Genomic DNA, 17,899 nt, shown 5'->3' on the forward strand with positions numbered 1-17,899 from the left:
GTGCCACATCCATAACCTGACTGGAAACCAGATTGCATATTTATTTGTATTTTTTTAAATTTAACTAGGCAAGTCAGTTTAGTAACAAATTCTTATTTACAATGACGCCTACCCCGGCCAAACTCTAACCCGGATGACGCTGGGCCAGTTGTGTGCCGCCCTATGGGACTCCCAATCACGGCCTGTTGTAATACAGCCTGAAATCAAACCAGGGTCTGTAGTGACCCCTCTAGCACTGAGATGCAGTGCCTTAGACCACTGCGCCACTCTGGAGCCCCATACCCGAGAGAATACTATAGACATCAAGAAAGCCAGTCAGTTGATTATTGACACGTTTTTCCAACACTTAATAAACAGGGCAAAATAGACATTGGCCTATAACAGTTAGGATCAGCTTGATCTCCTCCTTTAAATAAAGGAAGCACCGTGGCTGCCTTACAAGTAATGGGAACCTCCCCAGAGAGGAGAGACAGGTTAAAAAGGTCAGAGATAGGCTTGGCGATGATAGGGGCAGCAACCTTAAAGAAGAAAGGGTCTAAACCATCTGAACCAGATGTTTTTTGGGGGTCAAGTTTAAGGAGCTCCTTTAGCATCTCGGACCCAGTGACCACCTGCAGGGAGAAACTTTGTAGCGGGGCAGCGGAAAATGAGGGAGGAGCATCGAGGATGGTCACATTAGGAGGGGTGGGAGATGAGGAAACGTTGGACGGGCAAGGAGGCATGGCAGAGTCAAATAGGAATCCGGACTTAATGAAGTGGTGATTAAAGAGCTCAGCCATGTGCTCCTTGTCAGTAACAACCACGTCATCAACATTAAGAGACATGGGCAGCTGTGAGGAGGAGGATTTATCTCCAGGTCTGTTTTCCAGAACTTCTTGGGGTTATACCCACAGAAAGAGAACTGCTCCTTAAAGTAACTAACTTTGCCTTCCAGATAACCTGAGTGCACTTATTTCTAATTTGCCTGAACGAGATCCAGTCAGCCTGAAAACTGTATCAACGATTTGCCAAATGGAATTCTTGACGTGAAGTAACTCTGCCAGATCACAGTCGAACCAGGGGCTGAACCTGTTTTTAATTCTCATTTTATTTATGGGCGCGTATTTGTTAACAAAATATCAAAAAAGAAGGTCCAAGCGTCTCCAACAGAGGGGATCGAGCTGATTATATACCAATTTACAGAGGCCAGATCATGAAGGAAGGCTTGCTCATTAAAATGTTTTAGCAAGCGTCTATGACAAGTCAGGACAGGTCGTTTGACTGAGCAGACATTACCAACACAGGCTGTAAACCAGGGATCAGTAAGGTCAGTACAGAAAACACCAGACTGATACCTATCAGGTATACTAGTAGACCTTATAGTATACTAACTTACAACCACAACTGCATTTCTGTTTATTCAACAGTTCAGGTTGATACTCGTGTAGATACATTGCCTTCAGAAAGTATTCATACCCCTTGACTTTTTCCACATTTCGTTGTGTTACAGCCTGAATATAGAACAAGTATAAAAAAAAAATGTTTTATCTCAACCATCTACACACAATACCCCATAATGACAAAGAGAAAACGTGTTCTTAGACATTTTTGCAACTGTATTGAAAATTAAATACAGAAATATCTAATTTACATACGTATTCACACCCCTGAGTCAATACTTTGTAGAAGCACCTTTGGCAACGATTACAGCTGTGAGTCTTTCTGGGTAAGTCTCTAAGATCTTTCCACACCTGGATTGTGCAAAATTTTCCCATTATTCTTTTCAAAATTCTTCAAGCTCTGTTGATCATTGCTAGACAACCATTTTCTGGTCTTGCCATAGATGTTCAAGTAGATTTAAGTCAAAACTGTAACTCGGACACTCAGGAACATTCAATGTCTTCTTGGTAAGCAACTCTAGTGTATATTTGACCTTGTATTTTAGGTCAAATATAATAATAAATATATAAGCACAGACTAAGCACAGACTAAACCTGTGCTTAGCTCCATTCCTTTTTTTATCCTGAAACTCCCCAGTCCTTAACGATTACAAGCATACCCATAACATGATCCAGCTACCACTATGCTTGAAAATATGGAGAGTGGTACTCAGTAATGTGTTGTATTGGATTTGCCCCAACAAAACACTTTGTATTCAGGATTTTTTGTAGTTGTTGCTGTATGACTGTAGTGCCTTGTTGCAAACAGGATGCATGTTTTGGAATATGTTTTATTCAGTACAGGCTTCCTTCTTTTCACTCTGTCAATTAGGTTAATATTGTGGAGTAGCTACAATGTTGTTGATCCATCCTCAGTTGTCTCATATCACAGTCATTAAACTCTGTAACTGTTTTAAAGTCACCATTGGCCTCATGGTGAAATCCCTGCACGATTTCCTTCCTCTCCGGCAACTAAGTTAGGAAGGATGCCTGTATCTTTGTAGTGACTGGGTATATTGATACACCATCCAAACTGTAATTAATAAGTTCATCATGCTCAATGGGATATTCAATGTTTACATTTTTTACCCATCTACCAATAGGTGCCCTTCTTTGCGAGGTAATGGAAACCTCCCTGGTCTTTGTGGTTGAATCTGTGTTTGAATTTCACTGCTCGACTGAGGGACCTTACAGATAATTGTACATGTGGGATACAAAGATGAGGTACATATGTAGGTTCTTAATTTGAGCCAGTTTCCTACAGCAGGAAAGTAATCCTGCAACAAACGGAAATGTGTTATTATGTGGATTATATCTGTTGTTAGGGCACCGAGTGAGTCCATGCAACTTATTTTGTGACTTGTTAGGCACATTTTACTCCTGAACTTATTTAGGTTTGCCATAACAAAGGGGTTGAATACTTATTGACTACTTTGTCAGTATTTGAAAGTGGTTCCTTTTGTCTGCAATCATAGTTTACCATTGTGCTTCTTTTGTACAATTAATTCCCAATTTCTTTCCAGGTCAATCACCATAATGAAAGAAGCCTTGACAAGGACTGATGTAGCAACCTTCTCATGAATATGGCTTCCTTCTAAGCAAACAGTCACGCACGCAGAGATTCAGTTGTTCCTCCTGTCTTCGTCTAGGCAGAAAGAGAAAGAAAGTGACAGATGATAGACAGCCTTTTATTAAAATAACAAAAATGGAAAGAATGCTTAATCAGCCTAAGACGTACACCAGAAAAAAAAATCTAGAGTAGAATCAGCGACAGTCCTTGTGTTTGGAAGAAATGAGCCTTGAAGACATACAAAGGGCACGACGCCATTGGTTTGAAGTTTGACACTCGCTACTACAAGCTATTCTTTTACAAAATATTCTGCAATAAATGGGTGGGTGCAGTAGTAGAGAGTAGCAACACATGATTAAGAAAGTTGAAGGTAACACTGGATGCCTATAGCATACGTTTCATACTGTAGTCCTGTCCAGCTCTGTGATGGCTGTACTGTGACATAGTGCGTGTTTGTCTTGTTGGCCTCTAGGGAGCAACCTGCTGATCTGCTGCTGCCCTCTCTCAGCCCTCCTATCACTACACAGAAAGGTTCAGTGTTGTTTTATGGCCCTGCTAAAACCATACTCACATCTGCTCTCTGCTCTCTCTCTCTCTGCTCACTTGCTCTTTCAAATCAGCCTCCTGTTTCACCTGTTATTACACAGACATAAACTAAATACAAGTATGCACACAACAGCACATGCATACGCGTACGTAGTCTTTTAACACCCATGCACTTAGTTCAGCTTCTATTCTATGAGAAATTCCTATGTTTTTACCCTCTGTTCATACAGTATGTTACTACCCTAATGAGAGGAGATGTGTTTTTTCCCCTTCACCTGAAATGAAAGTGTTTAGATGGTAAGAATAACTGGATAAACACTCTCCTGTCTGTCTCAATCATTATTTCCCCCTTGAGTGAGTTTAGAGTGGTCCTGTGGTGCTGGGGTTGGTTATGAACAAGGATAGCCTACTCTGCAGGACAGTAGTTTTTTGTTTTCTTTACTGGCACACTATGTTCTACCCTCCCCAGCCGCCACACATCCCAGCCTATCCCCATCTGTCTGTCTCCCAGTGGTGTCTCTCTCTCTCTTGCGCTCGCTCGCTCGCTCTCTCTCTCTCTCTCTCTCTCTCTTTCTCTCTCTCCCTCTATTCCCGGTTGTCACTTTGTTGATGTGGGGATAAGAGCTCTCCACGTGAAATCATAGTCAACACACAATGATCAGCCTGTATGAAAGCAACTTGAGCTGCTGACGACAGACTGTCAAAGAACAAGTCGGACTAGCTGGAGTCAGTAAAACAACAAAAGAGTTAGTATGTACAGTACCGGTTTTAGACCTTTCAAGTGTGTCCACTTTGCGAGAGGTATTTTCCATGTACATGTCCCAAAACCATTGTGTCAACAACTCAAAAAGAAAACTCTCCAATGGAAACTTCACTAATGTTTCTCCCAACTGTCACTATAACATCCTTGGATATAAGAATTCCTTGGATCTAACAATTCCTTGAATGTTGAGCTTTTGAGATGTGATTTGGAAGCTGAGGAGAAACCTCCTGACTCTCCTGACCATTCCCTGTGTTATGTTCCCAGATCTACAACGAGATGATCCGGGACCTTCTCAACCCGTCCTCTGGGTTCCTGGACCTGAGAGAGGACTCTAAAGGAGAGATCCAGGTGGCTGGCATCACAGAGGTCTCCACTATCAACGCCCGAGAGGTGACTGGTCACACCTAGGAACACTTACTCCATGCTTTACAAGATCACACACTATACAGTACATAAAATACATACACAATCCATACATTATTTTAAATCAGTATATTGTATATTATGAAGCCTACACTCGAAAAAAATGCTGGGTTAAAAAACAACTCAATTTGGGTAAATATTGGACAAAACACATGTTGGGTCATTTTGACCCAGCAAGTTGGGTCACTTACTCGGGTTATTGAGCTATGACCCACCGGGTCAAATCAGAAGACTAGGGGCATGGCTTAGTAGGGGTATGGCTTAGTAGGGGTGTGGCTTTCAAATAGTTATTTTTGGCCACCTGTGAGAGTACACTACATGACCAAAAGTATGCGAACACCTACTCGTCAAACATCTCATTCATTAATATGGAGTTGGTCCCCTTTTTGCTGCTATAACAGCCTCCACTGTTCTGGTAAGTCCTTCCACAAGATGTTGGAAGATTGCTGCGTGGGACTTGCTTCCATTCAGCCATAAGAACATTAGTGAAGTTGGGTGCTGATGTTGGGCGATTAGGTCTGGCTCGCAGTTGGCGTTCCAATTCCTCCCAAAGGTGTTCGATGGGGTTGAGGTCAGGGCTGTGCAGGCCAGTCAAGTTCTTTCACACTGATCTCGACAAACCATTTCTGTATGGACCTCACTGTGTGCACGGGTGCATTATCACGCTGATACAGGAAAGGGCCTTCCCCAAACTGTTGCCACAAAGTTGGAAGCACAGAATCATCTAGATGTCATTGTATGCTGTAGTGTTCAGATTTCCCTTCACTGGAAATAAGGGCCCTACCCTGAACCATGAAACCCCCCATCCGTCGGACTGCCAGCTGGTGAAGCATGATTCATCACTCCAGAGAATGCGTTTCCACTGCTCCAGAGTCCAATGGCGGTGAGCTTTACACCACTCCAGTCGACGCTTGGCATTGTGCATGGTGATCTTAGGCTTGTGTGCTGTTGCTCGGCCATGGAAACCCATTTCATGAAGCTCTAGACGAACAGTTCTTGTGCTGATGTTTTTTACAGAGGCAGTTTGGAACTTGGTGGTGAGTGTTGCAACCGAGGACACGCGCTACGGGCTTCAGCACTTGGCAATACTGTTCTGTGAGCTTGTGTGGCCTACCACTTCACAGCTGAGACGTTGTTGCCCCTTTACGTTTCCATTTCACAATAACAGCACTTACAGTTGACCTGGACGGCACTAGCAGGGCAGAAATGTTATGAACTGACTTGTTGGAAAGGTGGCATCCTGTGACGGTGCCACAGTGAAAGTTACTGAGCTCTTCAGTAATGTCATTCTACTGCCAATGTTTGTCTATGGAGATTGCATGGCTGTGTACTCGATTTTATAAACCTGTCAGTAACGAGTGTGGCTGAAATAGCCGAATCCACTAATTTGGAGGGCTGTCCACATACTTTTGTATATATAGTGTAACTGTCATTCCGGTTCATGTTCTGTTGTATTATCATCACATGTTAAGGTTGAGCACTGACACTTTTGTAGCTTTTATGATGCTTACACAAGAGTATGAGTTCCTCTCGGCTAGAGCCTATTTCACTTTGTTATAATATTTAAATGTTTAAATGTTTGTTAAAATATGTAATGTGCAACAGAATTGAAGGAAAATAAAAATTTCCAGTGAACAAACTTACAAACAGGAATGACATTTACTCTCACGGGTGGCCAAAAAGAACCATCTGAGGCCTCCCGAGTGGCGCAGCGGTCTAAGGCACTGCATCACTGTGTCACAGCCGGCCGTGACCTGGAGACCCAGCGTCGTCCAGGTTAGAGGAGGGTTTGGCCGGACGGGATTTCCTTGTCCCATTGAGCTCTAGCGACTCCTGGTGGCGGCCCGGGCACCGGCAAGCTGACAGCGGTTGCCAGCTGGACAGTGTTTCCTCCGACCCATTGGTGCGGCTGGCTTCCAGATTAAGCGAGCAGTGTGTCAAGAAGCAGTGCAGCTTGGCAGGGTCGTGTTTCGGAGGACGCATGGCTCTCTACCTTCGCCTTTTCCGAGTCCGTAGGTACGTTGCAGCGATGGGACAAGACTAACTACCAGTTGGATATTACAAAATTGGGGAGAAAAAGGGGTAAAAGTACCAAAAAATATATATATAAAAAATACTATCTGAAAGCCTGAATAGGCCACGCCTCCTAAAAATGACCAGATTAACCAAACAGGGGTTTATTTACCCATCATTTGGGTTTTTATTCACTTTTATCCTGGGTCGACCCAGCAGCTGGATCTTTTTTAATGTAATCCATAGATTATTTTCAGAAGGTGTGGTCTAGTTGGGGCATGGCTTTCCAATAGTTATTTTTGGGCACCCGTGAGAGTAAATGTCAATCCTGTTCATCATGTTAAGTTTGAACAATGCACATAAATGTTATGCACATTACATATTTATATATACATTTTGTAATATTATTATTTAAATATTATGCCAAAGTTGTAACTATCCCAACATTGGGAGTTGAGGAACTACTCATGTAAGCCTCATTAACACTACAAAAGTGACAAAAGCTACACAAAATTCAGTGCTCAACCTTAACATGTGATGACAATACAACAGACCAGATTAACCGGAATGACATTTACTCTTAAGGGGGGAAAACAATAGCTATCTGAAAGCCACGCCACTACTAAGCCACGCCTCCAGGCATCAAAGAAAACAACCATATAGTTGACTCTACTGGCTCTCAAAATAACCCAACGTGTGTTCTGTCCATTATTTACCCAGCGCTGAGTTGTTTTTAACCCAGCATTTTTTTCAGTGTACATCACACATCTACGAGCACGTCATAAAAATGACATTAGATCTACATAGAGCTACATAAAGTTGAATGACTGTTCCTGCCAGATCATGGAGCTGCTGATGAAGGGTAATAAGCAGCGTACCCAAGAGCCCACGGCAGCCAACCAGACATCGTCCCGGTCCCACGCCGTGTTGCAGGTGGCTGTCAGGCAGACGAGCCGCTGTCGAGACCTTCTACAGGAGATCCGCTTCGCACGCCTCTTCATGATCGACCTTGCTGGCTCCGAACGAGCCTCACAGGTACAAAAGTGTGTGTGTGTGTGTGTGTGTGTGTGTGTGTGTGTGTGTGTGTGTGTGTGTGTGTGTGTGTGTGTGTGTGTGTGTGTGTGTGTGTGTGTGTGTGTGTGTGTGTGTGTGTGTGTATTTGTCTGCAAACATGCCTGTTCTGTGTCCTTTTTTCACCTCTTGTTATGGTCTGTTACTTGTGGGAGGGAGGGGGTCGGTTGAGTTGGTCCTCTCTTTCTGTTTGTCTCCTCTGGTCGTTTGACAGCCATGTTTTACGACAGTACATAGGAGCACTGTTTTTGTCACTTTATCAACCCCCTTCCCGCTATTAATCTGTCCTAGAGCGAAGTGGAGAACCTATAAACCTCAAGTCTGCATCCCAAATGGCTCTCTGTTCCCTATATTTGCTCTAACACCCATAGGGCCATGATCAAAAAGTAGTGCACTATGTAGGGAATAGGGGGCCATTTGTATGCAACCCTGAAGTTTATAGGACACTTTAATAAAGGCCCTTCACAGTGTAAAGCACCATACATTTACATTCTAGACCATGATTTGCCCACCAATGAGGGAAAGAAGAGGTTAATGTCCCTATAGTTGGCACCGCTTATGTAATTCTTACCTTCTATCAACATCTTCCTTATGTCAGGGTTATAAATTATTACAAAATGGCTGATATAGTTGATGTGCTGTGACTTTACCGTGACTTTTATAGCACAGTTTTATGGTGCTAGTTACTTTTGTTGAACAGATTGCAATTGGAGTCAAACCAATACTGCTAACAGAATGTCAGCATCCCAAATGGCAAACTAACCCTATTCCCTATAGTGCACTACTTCTGACCTATGGGCCCTGGTCAAAGAGTAGTGCACTATATAGGAAATAGAATGCCATTTGGGACGTAGTCAATGTCTTCTGTGAACTAGTTGGGAACGTTTGACACAGTATATGACACAAAAGTATTAACTATAAACCTTTTTCACATTTACTTAGTTTCATAATCCTCTTCGTTCCTGGAGGAACATAGGGCATGTACTAATGTTTTCAAATGATAGCCGGCCTTTTCACATTTGTTATGCTTTTAATTTTTCCCATGAACACTGAAGGCTTCATATTAGCCGTTTGCTTCTCCAATTAGTTGCTGCAGCTTCCTGTAGACATTCTGATTAAGGCGAAGCGCTTAACCAACACAGACATTGACATGTCATTCATGATGAATGTTGTTTGATTAGCATCCATATTAAACCAGCCAGGTCTCCTATACACCATTTGTCCCAAATGGCACCCTATTCCCTGTATTGTGTGCATTACTTTTGACCAGGGCCCGTAGGGCTCTGATCAAAAGTAGTGTACTATACCCATGAGAAAAACATGCAATCATGCCTGAATGGAGAGAACACTTATTTACCATGGAAACCTTTAGAAAGGTTAACCAGCTAGGCTCTTCTATGGATGTATACCATAGACTAAAGGCCACCAGTCTTTTTAGATATACTGTAGGAGAATAGAGGGGGTTCCACTACCTCTTTAGAAGGGATGTTTTCCCTTGAGTTAGAGAGTAAAAATGTACTGATAATGACAAAAATAAAGGAAACACCAACATAAAGTGTTTTAATAGGGCATTAGGCCACCACGAGCCACCAGATTAGATTATATGTGCCTTGGCATAGATTCTACAAGTGTCTGGAACTCTATTAGAGGGATGCGACACCATTCTACCAACAAGAAATTACATCATTTGGTGTTTTATTGATGGTGGTGAAAAACACGGTCTCAGGCACCACTCAAGAATCTCCCATAAGTGTTTAATTGGGTTGTGATCAGGTGACACACACACACACACACTTTAAACCCCCTATGCTCTTTTGAGACACCTCTTTCAAAGTCACTGAGATCTCGTCTTCTAGCCATGGTAGCCAAAATAATGGGCAACAGGGCATTTGTATACATGACCTTAAGCTTGATGGGATGTTAATTGCTTAATTAACTCAGGAACAACAACTGTCTGGAAACACCTGCTTTCAATGTACTTTGTATCCCTCATTTACTCAAGTGTTTTCTTTATGTAGAAAGACTGGTAACACTTTCTATAAAGCACATACACTACCGTTCAAAAGTTTGGGGTCACTTAGAAATGTCCTTGTTTTTGAAAGAAAAGCCATTTTTTTGTCCATTAAAATAACATCAAATTGATCAGAAATACAGTAATGTTGTAAGTGACTATTGTAGCTGGAAACGGCAGATTTTTTAATGGAATATCTACATAGGCGTACAGAGGCCCATTATCAGCAACCATCACTCCTGTGTTCCAATGGCACGTTGTGTTAGCTAATCCAAGTTTATCATTATAAAAGGCTAATTGATCATTAGAAAACCCTTTTGCAATTATGTTAGCACAGCTGAAAACTGTTGTTCTGATTAAAGAAGCAATAAAACTGGCCTTCTTTTGACTAGTTGAGTATCTGGAGCATCAGCATTTGTGGGTTCGATTACAGGTTCAAAATGGCCAGAAACAAATAACTTTCATCTGAAACTTGTCGGTCTATTCTTGTTCTGTGTAATGAAGGCTGTTCCATGCGAGAAATTGCAAAGAAACTGAAGATCTCTTACAACGCTGTGTACTACTCCCTTCACAGAACAAGGCAAACTGTCTCTAACCAGAATAGAAAGAGGAGTGGGAGGCCCTGGTGCACAACTGAGCAAGATGACAAGTACATTAGAGTGTCTAGTTTGAGAAACAGACGCCTCACAAGTCCTCAACTGGCAGCTTCATTAAATAGTACCCGTAAAACACCAGTCTCAACGTCAACAGTGAAGAGGCGACTCCAGGATGCTGGCCTTCTAGACAGAGTTCCTCTGTCCAGTGTCTGTGTTAATTTGCCCATCTTAATCTTTTCTTTTTATTGGCCAGTCTGAGATATGGCTTTTTCTTTGCAACTCTGCCTAGAAGGCCAGCATCCCGGAGTCACCTCTTCACTGTTGATGTTGAGACTGGTGTTTTGCGAGTACTATTTAATGAAGCTGCAGGTTGAGGACTTGTGAGGCTTCTGTTTCTCAAGTTCTTTGTTTCTGGCCATTTTGAGCCTGTAGTCGAACCCACAAACGCCCATGCTCCAGATACTCAACTAGTCTAAAGAAGGACAGTTTTATTGCTGTGCTAACATAATTGCAAAAGGGTTTTCTAATGATCAATTAGCCTTTTTAAAATGATAAACTTGGATTAGCTAACACAACGTGCCATTTGAACACAGCAGTGATGGTTGCTGATAATGGGCCTCTGTACGCCTATGTAGATATTCCATTAAACAATCTGCCGTTTCCAGTTACAATAGTCATTTACAACATTAACAATGTCTACACTGTATTTGTGATCAATGTTATGTTATTTTTAATGGACAAAACATGTGCTTTTCTTTCAAAAACAAGGACATTTCTAAGTGACCCCAAACTTTTGAACGGTAGTGTATATAATAATATCCTTTATAATGCATTATAATACACTTATATTGTGTTATGACACTGACAGTGTCCATAGTAACTCATAAGCGGTTATAAAACATAGATTTTTTTAATACTGGAGACTTCCAATGTCACAGCAGGCAGAGAGAAAAATAAGGTTAGAGCGCCCTCTGCTGGTTAACTGTGACAGTATCCGTCTTGGCCTGGAACTCAGAGACAATGGCTGCATGTTCAAGATCGACTACATTGCCGTCAATGACTGCAGTGCAGACAGACTGACTGATTTACGTACAAATCACCTTGCACCCGAAATAACCACTCTTTTTATTATTTGTAGATCAGTCAATTTGATCAGCAAAATTGATCCTCTGGAACATGAGGCCAGATATTAAACCTGCTCCCTCTCTCCCAGACGCAGAACAGAGGTCAGGGGTTAAACCTGCTCCCTCTCTCCCGGACGCAGAACAGAGGTCAGGGGTTAAACCTGCTCCCTCTCTCCCGGACGCAGAACAGAGGTCAGGGGTTAAACCTGCTCGCTCTCTCCCAGACGCAGAACAGAGGTCAGGGGTTAAACCTGCTCCCTCTCTCCCAGACGCAGAACAGAGGTCAGGGGTTAAACCTGCTCCCTCTCTCCCGGACGCAGAACAGAGGTCAGGGGTTAAACCTGCTCCCTCTCTCCCGGACACAGAACAGAGGTCAGAGGTTAAACCTGCTCCCTCTCTCCCAGACGCAGAACAGAGGTCAGGGGTTAAACCTGCTCCCTCTCTCCCAGACGCAGAACAGAGGTCAGGGGTTAAACCTGCTCCCTCTCTCCCAGACGCAGAACAGAGGTCAGGGGTTAAACCTGTTCCCACTCTCCCAGACACAGAACAGAGGTCAGAGGTTAAACCTGCTCCCTCTCTCTCTCCCAGACACAAAACAGAGGTCAGAGGTTAAAAGAAGGAGCCCACATCAACCGCTCCCTCCTGGCTCTGGGTAACTGCATCAACGCCCTGAGTGAGAAACACGGCAACAAATACATTAACTACAGGGACAGCAAGCTGACGCGCCTGCTCAAGGTACAGTACGGCAACCTGTCTAAGACAAACTGACCTGACTTGCCACGTGCTTTATGAATACAATACACTACACTACAATACGATGCCATACCATATGAAACAATACAATACAAAACAGTACAGTACAACTTTTTGCTGTATTTTTTCATCATTCACATTATTCTGCATTCCACTTGCATTCATTCACTTCCTGTTCTTATGTGTTTGATTTACAGGATTCGTTGGGCGGCAACAGTCGCACGGTGATGATAGCCCACATTAGCCCTGCCTCCCTGGCCTTCGAGGAGTCTCGCAACACACTTAGCTACGCCGACCGTGCCAAAAGTATCCGCACACGGGTGACTTAATACACAACACAATGCACGTCAAACATTTTCTGCCTTCCCTCCATCACTGAGGTGTGGGACAACTGAAGTTTTTCTCCGATCTTTCAATTTTCAAATCAATCAATCAACCAATCAAATGTAATTTTAAAAACCCTTTTTAATTAAACACAGTTATCACTAAGGGATTTAGAGTAAACCAGCGTATACCCCCCCCCCCCCAAAAAGAGCAAGTTAAAGATGCCTTTAAGTCTGCAGTATAACACAGTTATAACAAAGCACCAAACCAGTCAATATTAGGCTTCATAGTTTATCAATAGGTTCCTCCTTGTTGAACCTACTAAATCATCAGTACACCAACATGTTATTACACAGTTATTACAGTGTTATAACACAGTTCTCTCTCCAGGTAAAGAGGAACCTGCTGAACGTGTCCTACCACATCGCTCAGTACACCAACATCATCTCTGACCTGCGCAGCGAGATCCAGCGGCTCAAAAAGAAGATCGCTGATCAGGCTGGACGTCAGCTCAACCTTGACCGAGCTGACATCCGCCATGTCCAGGGTAATGACCTTACCTTGACCTCTAATTGTTCCCCCGCCTCCTCACTGTGTGTGTGTGTGTGTGTGTGTGTGTGTGTGTGTGTGTGTGTGTGTGTGTGTGTGTGTGTGTGTGTGTGTGTGTGTGTGTGTGTGTGTGTGTGTGTGTTGGTTGGTTCTTCTATCTTTGTGAGGACCTAAATCCCCAAAAGTCCCCACAAGGATAATAAGACAAGGAAAATTCTCCCTCATTGGGATATTTCCCACATCCCCATGAGGACAAAGGCTATTTTAAGCTTAGGGGTTAGGTGTGGGATTAGGGTTAGGATTTAGGGTTTGGGTTAAGGTTAGGTATAGGGAAAATAGGATTTGTAATGGAAATGAATTTTAAATCCCCACTATGGAGATTAATTTTAGGTCCCCACTAAGGAGATTCATTTTAGGTCCCCACTATGGAGATTCATTTTAGGTCCCCACTATGGAGATTCATTTTAGGTCCCCACTATGGAGATTAATTTTAGGTCCCCACTATGGAGATTCATTTTAGGTCCCCACTATGGAGATTCATTTTAGGTCCCCACTATGGAGATTAATTTTAGGTCCCCACTATGGAGATTAATTTTAGGTCCCCACTATGGAAATTAATTTTAGGTCCCCACTATGGAAATTAATTTTAGGTCCCCACGAGGATAGAAGAACAAAACATGTGTGTGTGTGTGTGTGTGTGTGTGCCTCCAACAGACAATAACACTTCTCTCCTCTACTGCCACCAACGCAGCGGAGGTGCAGGCCCACAGCACGCAGGCGAGCCGGGCAGAGATGGACCAGCTGAGGGAACAGCTCCTAGAGGCCTTCAGGAGCCAGATGGAGATCAGGAGGAGCCTGATGGAGCTGGACAACAGCAACATGGAGATCCAGATGGACACCTCCAAACACCTGCTCACCATCGCAGAGTATGTGTCTTAGGATGCGTCCCAAATGGCACTCTATTCCCTATATAGTGCACTACTTATGACCAGCGCCCATAGGGCTCTATATAGGGAATAGGGTACCATTTGAGACCTACAATAATCTCATACCACTGCCTCTATACCTTTAGCCTTTACCTGTAGCAGTTAAATGACTGTGATAGTTAACATAAGTGTGTCTCAACCCCTGTTGTTTGTGCCCTCCTGTAGTTGGGAGCAGGAGCGGAGTCGTCGTCGCAGGAAGTGGCGTGCGGAGAGGAGGAAGGAGAGCTTCAGTAAGGAGGAGAGTGAGAAGGACTCTGACTGCCCTGAGTCTCCCCCAGACAGCACTGAGACCCAGGAAGTAGCCATGGCCAGAGAGAATCTGGTCACTCTCATGGCTGAACAAAAGAAGATACGCAAACAGAAGGTAGGTTACTGTAGTCCCCCGCTCTCACCTCTAGAGGGAACTACAGAATCACACACACAGCTTAGGCCAGAGTTTTCCAAACTCGGTCCAGGGGTTCCCTGTAGGTGCAGGTTTTGGGGTTTTGCCCTAGCATTACACAGCTGGTTCAAATAATCAAAGTTTGATGATGAGTTGATTATTTTCAATCAGCTGTGTAGTGCTAGTGCAAAAAAAACAAAAAGTGAACCCAAGGGGGCCATAGGACCGAGTTTGGGAAACCCTGGCTTAGGCTACTCAGCTTCAAATCAAATCTGGTAGCGTACACATATTTTGCAGATGTTATTGCAGGTGCAGCGAAATGCTTATGTTTCTAGCTCCAACAGTGCAGTAATACCTAACAATACCAAACATTACACGCAAATCCTAAAAATAAAGGAATATAGAAATATAGAGCAAAGTTAGAGTCTAGAATATAAATAGATATATCATGGTGTGTATAAACATTATATGAATATAAAAGGTGTGTTCAGCAGTATTTATATAGTATGATCCATGACTACAATACAGTATATACATATAAAGTGGGTAAAACAGTATGTAAACATTAATAAAGTAACCAGTGTTCAATGACTATGTACATCGGGCAGCAGTCTCTAAGGTGCAGGATTGAGTACCGGGTGGTAGCAGGCTAATAAGTGACTAAAGTTCAGGACAGGATACTGGGCGGCTAGTGGTGACTATTAAAAAGTCTGATGGCCTGGAGATAGAAACTGTTTTAATGTAGACTCAGCTTAAAGGTAGACTCAGTGAAATGACGTTGCCACGAGCAGCACCGCAGACATTGAGATGAGCGAGATGCAAGACTTCACTCTTACACGGTCACACGCAGTATCTGCACATGTGCATGCGTTCGCTTATTGCTGTTAGAGCATGGTGTAGCCCCTGGACCAAAACAGCGGAGAAGTAGAGCTTCAACGCTCTTAGTTGTTACAAAAATGTAGCAACTATGCTGTTTACTTTCTGCATCTATGTCATATTGCTGAGTCTACCTTGTAAACCAGACAACAGAGCTTGTAGTCCTAAATAAAGGAAATGAGTTCGCCATGCATGGCTCATTGGTCGATGTATAAAACCTGAAATGTATAAAGCCTGAAAATTAGGTCTGAGGTTAACACAGGCTTAGGAGATCGCATGCATTTTGTTCTATTTTCTTTTTGTTACCTTTATTTAACTAGACAAGTCAATTCTATTAGATACAGTTCCTAAAGAAAGTATACACCCCCCTTGGATTTCTTTGTAATTTTTGTCAAAGATCTACACAAAATACTCTGTAATGTCAAAGCGGAAGAAACATTTATTTCTCTAAGATGAATGAAAAATAATATTATAACACTAATATTACAGCTGTGAGTCTTCTTTGGTAAGTTTCATAAGAGCTTTGCACTCCTGTATTGTGCAATATTATTTTTTTCTAACTTCTTCAAGCTCTATCAAGGTTTTGGAAATCGTGGCTAGACAGGAATTTTCAAGTCTCTCCACAGATTCTCAATCAGATTCAAGTCAAAACTCAGGAACAGTCACTGTCTTCTTGGTAAACAACTCCAGTGCAGATTTGGCTTTGAGTTATAGGTTATTGTCCTGCTGAAAGGTGAATTCCCCTCACAGTGTCTGGTGCAGACTGAAGGTCCCCACAAAAAATAAAAAACTCTAGACCACCTTTACTCCACACACGGACTCATTCAAAGCTCTCCCTCGCCCTCCATTTGGCAAATCTGACCATAAACCATAAGCAGGTTTTCCTCTAGGATTTTGCCTGTGCTTTGCTCCATCCCATTTCTTTTCATCCTTAAAGATACAGAGTATTCAATGGCTGATTTGTTATTGTTACTCATCTACCAATCACTGCCCTTCTTTATGAGGCTTTCGAAAAGCTCCCTGGTCTTTGTAGTTGAATCTGTTCTTGAAATTCAATACTTGACTGAGGGACCTTATAGATGTTGTATGTATGGGGGACACAGAAAGGTGTAGTCATTAAAAAGTAATGTCAATCCCTACTATTTCACACAGAGTGAGTCCATATATCTTATGTGATTTGTTCGGCAATACTTTACTTCTGAACTCTTTTAGGTTTGCCAAAACAAAGGGAGTAAATACTTATGCAATGACAATATTTTCGTTTTAAAATGTTTATTAATTTGTAAAAGATTTGTTGAATTATCTTTTCAATTCAATATATTTCAATCCCACTTTGTAACGCAACAAAATGTGAAAAAGATTCAACAGGGTGTAGACTTTCTATAGGGAAAGGGGATACCTAGGCTTCTGCACAGCTCTGAATACATTCAACCGAAATGTGTCTACCGCATTTAACCCAATCCCTCTGAATCAGAGAGGCTGCCTTAACTGAAATCATTGGCGCCTGGGTGCAGTTGTTGGGGGTTAACTTGGGCAGAATGACCGATTTTTCCATCTTGCCGGCTCAGGGAATCAAACTAGGGACCTTTCGGTGTCACGTTCTGACCATAGTTCTTGTGTGTTTTACTTGTTTTAGTGTTGGTCAGGACGTGAGCTGGGTGGGCATTCTATGTTGTGTGTCTAGTTTGTCTGTTTCTATGTTTGGCCTAATATGGTTCTCAATCAGAGGCAGGTGTTTTGTGTTGTCTCTGATTGGGAATCATATTTAGGTGGCTTGTTTTGTGTTGGGGTTTGTGGGTGGTTGTCTTCTGTCTTTGTGTTCTGCACCAGATAGGACTGTCTCGGTTTTCACGTTTGTTATTTTGTATTTTGTATAGTGTTCACGTTATCGTCTCTTTGTTTATTAAACATGTTGAACACTAGCCGCGCTGCATTTTGGTCCTCTCCTTCACCAACGGAAGAAAACCGTTACATTCGGTTACTGGCCCAATGCTCTTAACTGCTATGGTACCTACCACCCACAGGCACTGTAATATCAGTAAGTTAATGTGACCTTTATGAATTATGAAGCCTTTATGCGCTTTGTGCTTGTTTTCATTACATAAATGCTTCAAAATAGCTGAACAAAACATATAAGATCTCCTAAACCTGTGTTAATCACATACTTTATTTTTGGTATTTATCCAAAAAAAACATACATTTCCCTATAGGCATTGACCAACGATCCATGGCGGAGTTAGCATCTGTTAGTGCTTACTAAAAGCAGCCATTACTATTGCTCTCTATTATACAGTACAGAGGTGGCCGGTGATAATAGATATTGGAGGACGGACTCATTGTCATGGCTGGGTTGTAATGAATAGAACGGTATTAAGCACATGGTTTACAATGGTTTATTCCATTTCATCTACTCCCACCAGCCTCCCCTTGTACAGTAGACCCACGTGTACCATGATGAGAGCCTACTATGGTGAGGATTCCATTAAGCCCTGCC

At 42.6% G+C, this 17,899-nt stretch overlaps 1 protein-coding gene across 1 annotated transcript in view; it reads left to right on the forward strand.

The window, feature by feature from the left end:
- The window catches only part of LOC120029423 (kinesin-like protein KIF19), a 73,039-nt gene that overhangs the window by 50,346 nt on the left and 4,794 nt on the right, over window positions 1–17,899 (forward strand). Inside the window, 7 exon segments of the mRNA XM_038974637.1 lie at window positions 4,562–4,687; window positions 7,574–7,768; window positions 12,124–12,270; window positions 12,486–12,608; window positions 13,003–13,159; window positions 13,913–14,087; window positions 14,313–14,511. Of these exon segments, the coding sequence (XP_038830565.1) occupies window positions 4,562–4,687; window positions 7,574–7,768; window positions 12,124–12,270; window positions 12,486–12,608; window positions 13,003–13,159; window positions 13,913–14,087; window positions 14,313–14,511 (1,122 nt within the window).

This window comes from Salvelinus namaycush, chromosome 35 (genome assembly GCF_016432855.1).
Source record: "Salvelinus namaycush isolate Seneca chromosome 35, SaNama_1.0, whole genome shotgun sequence".
Classification (NCBI taxonomy): Eukaryota; Metazoa; Chordata; class Actinopteri; order Salmoniformes; family Salmonidae; genus Salvelinus; species Salvelinus namaycush.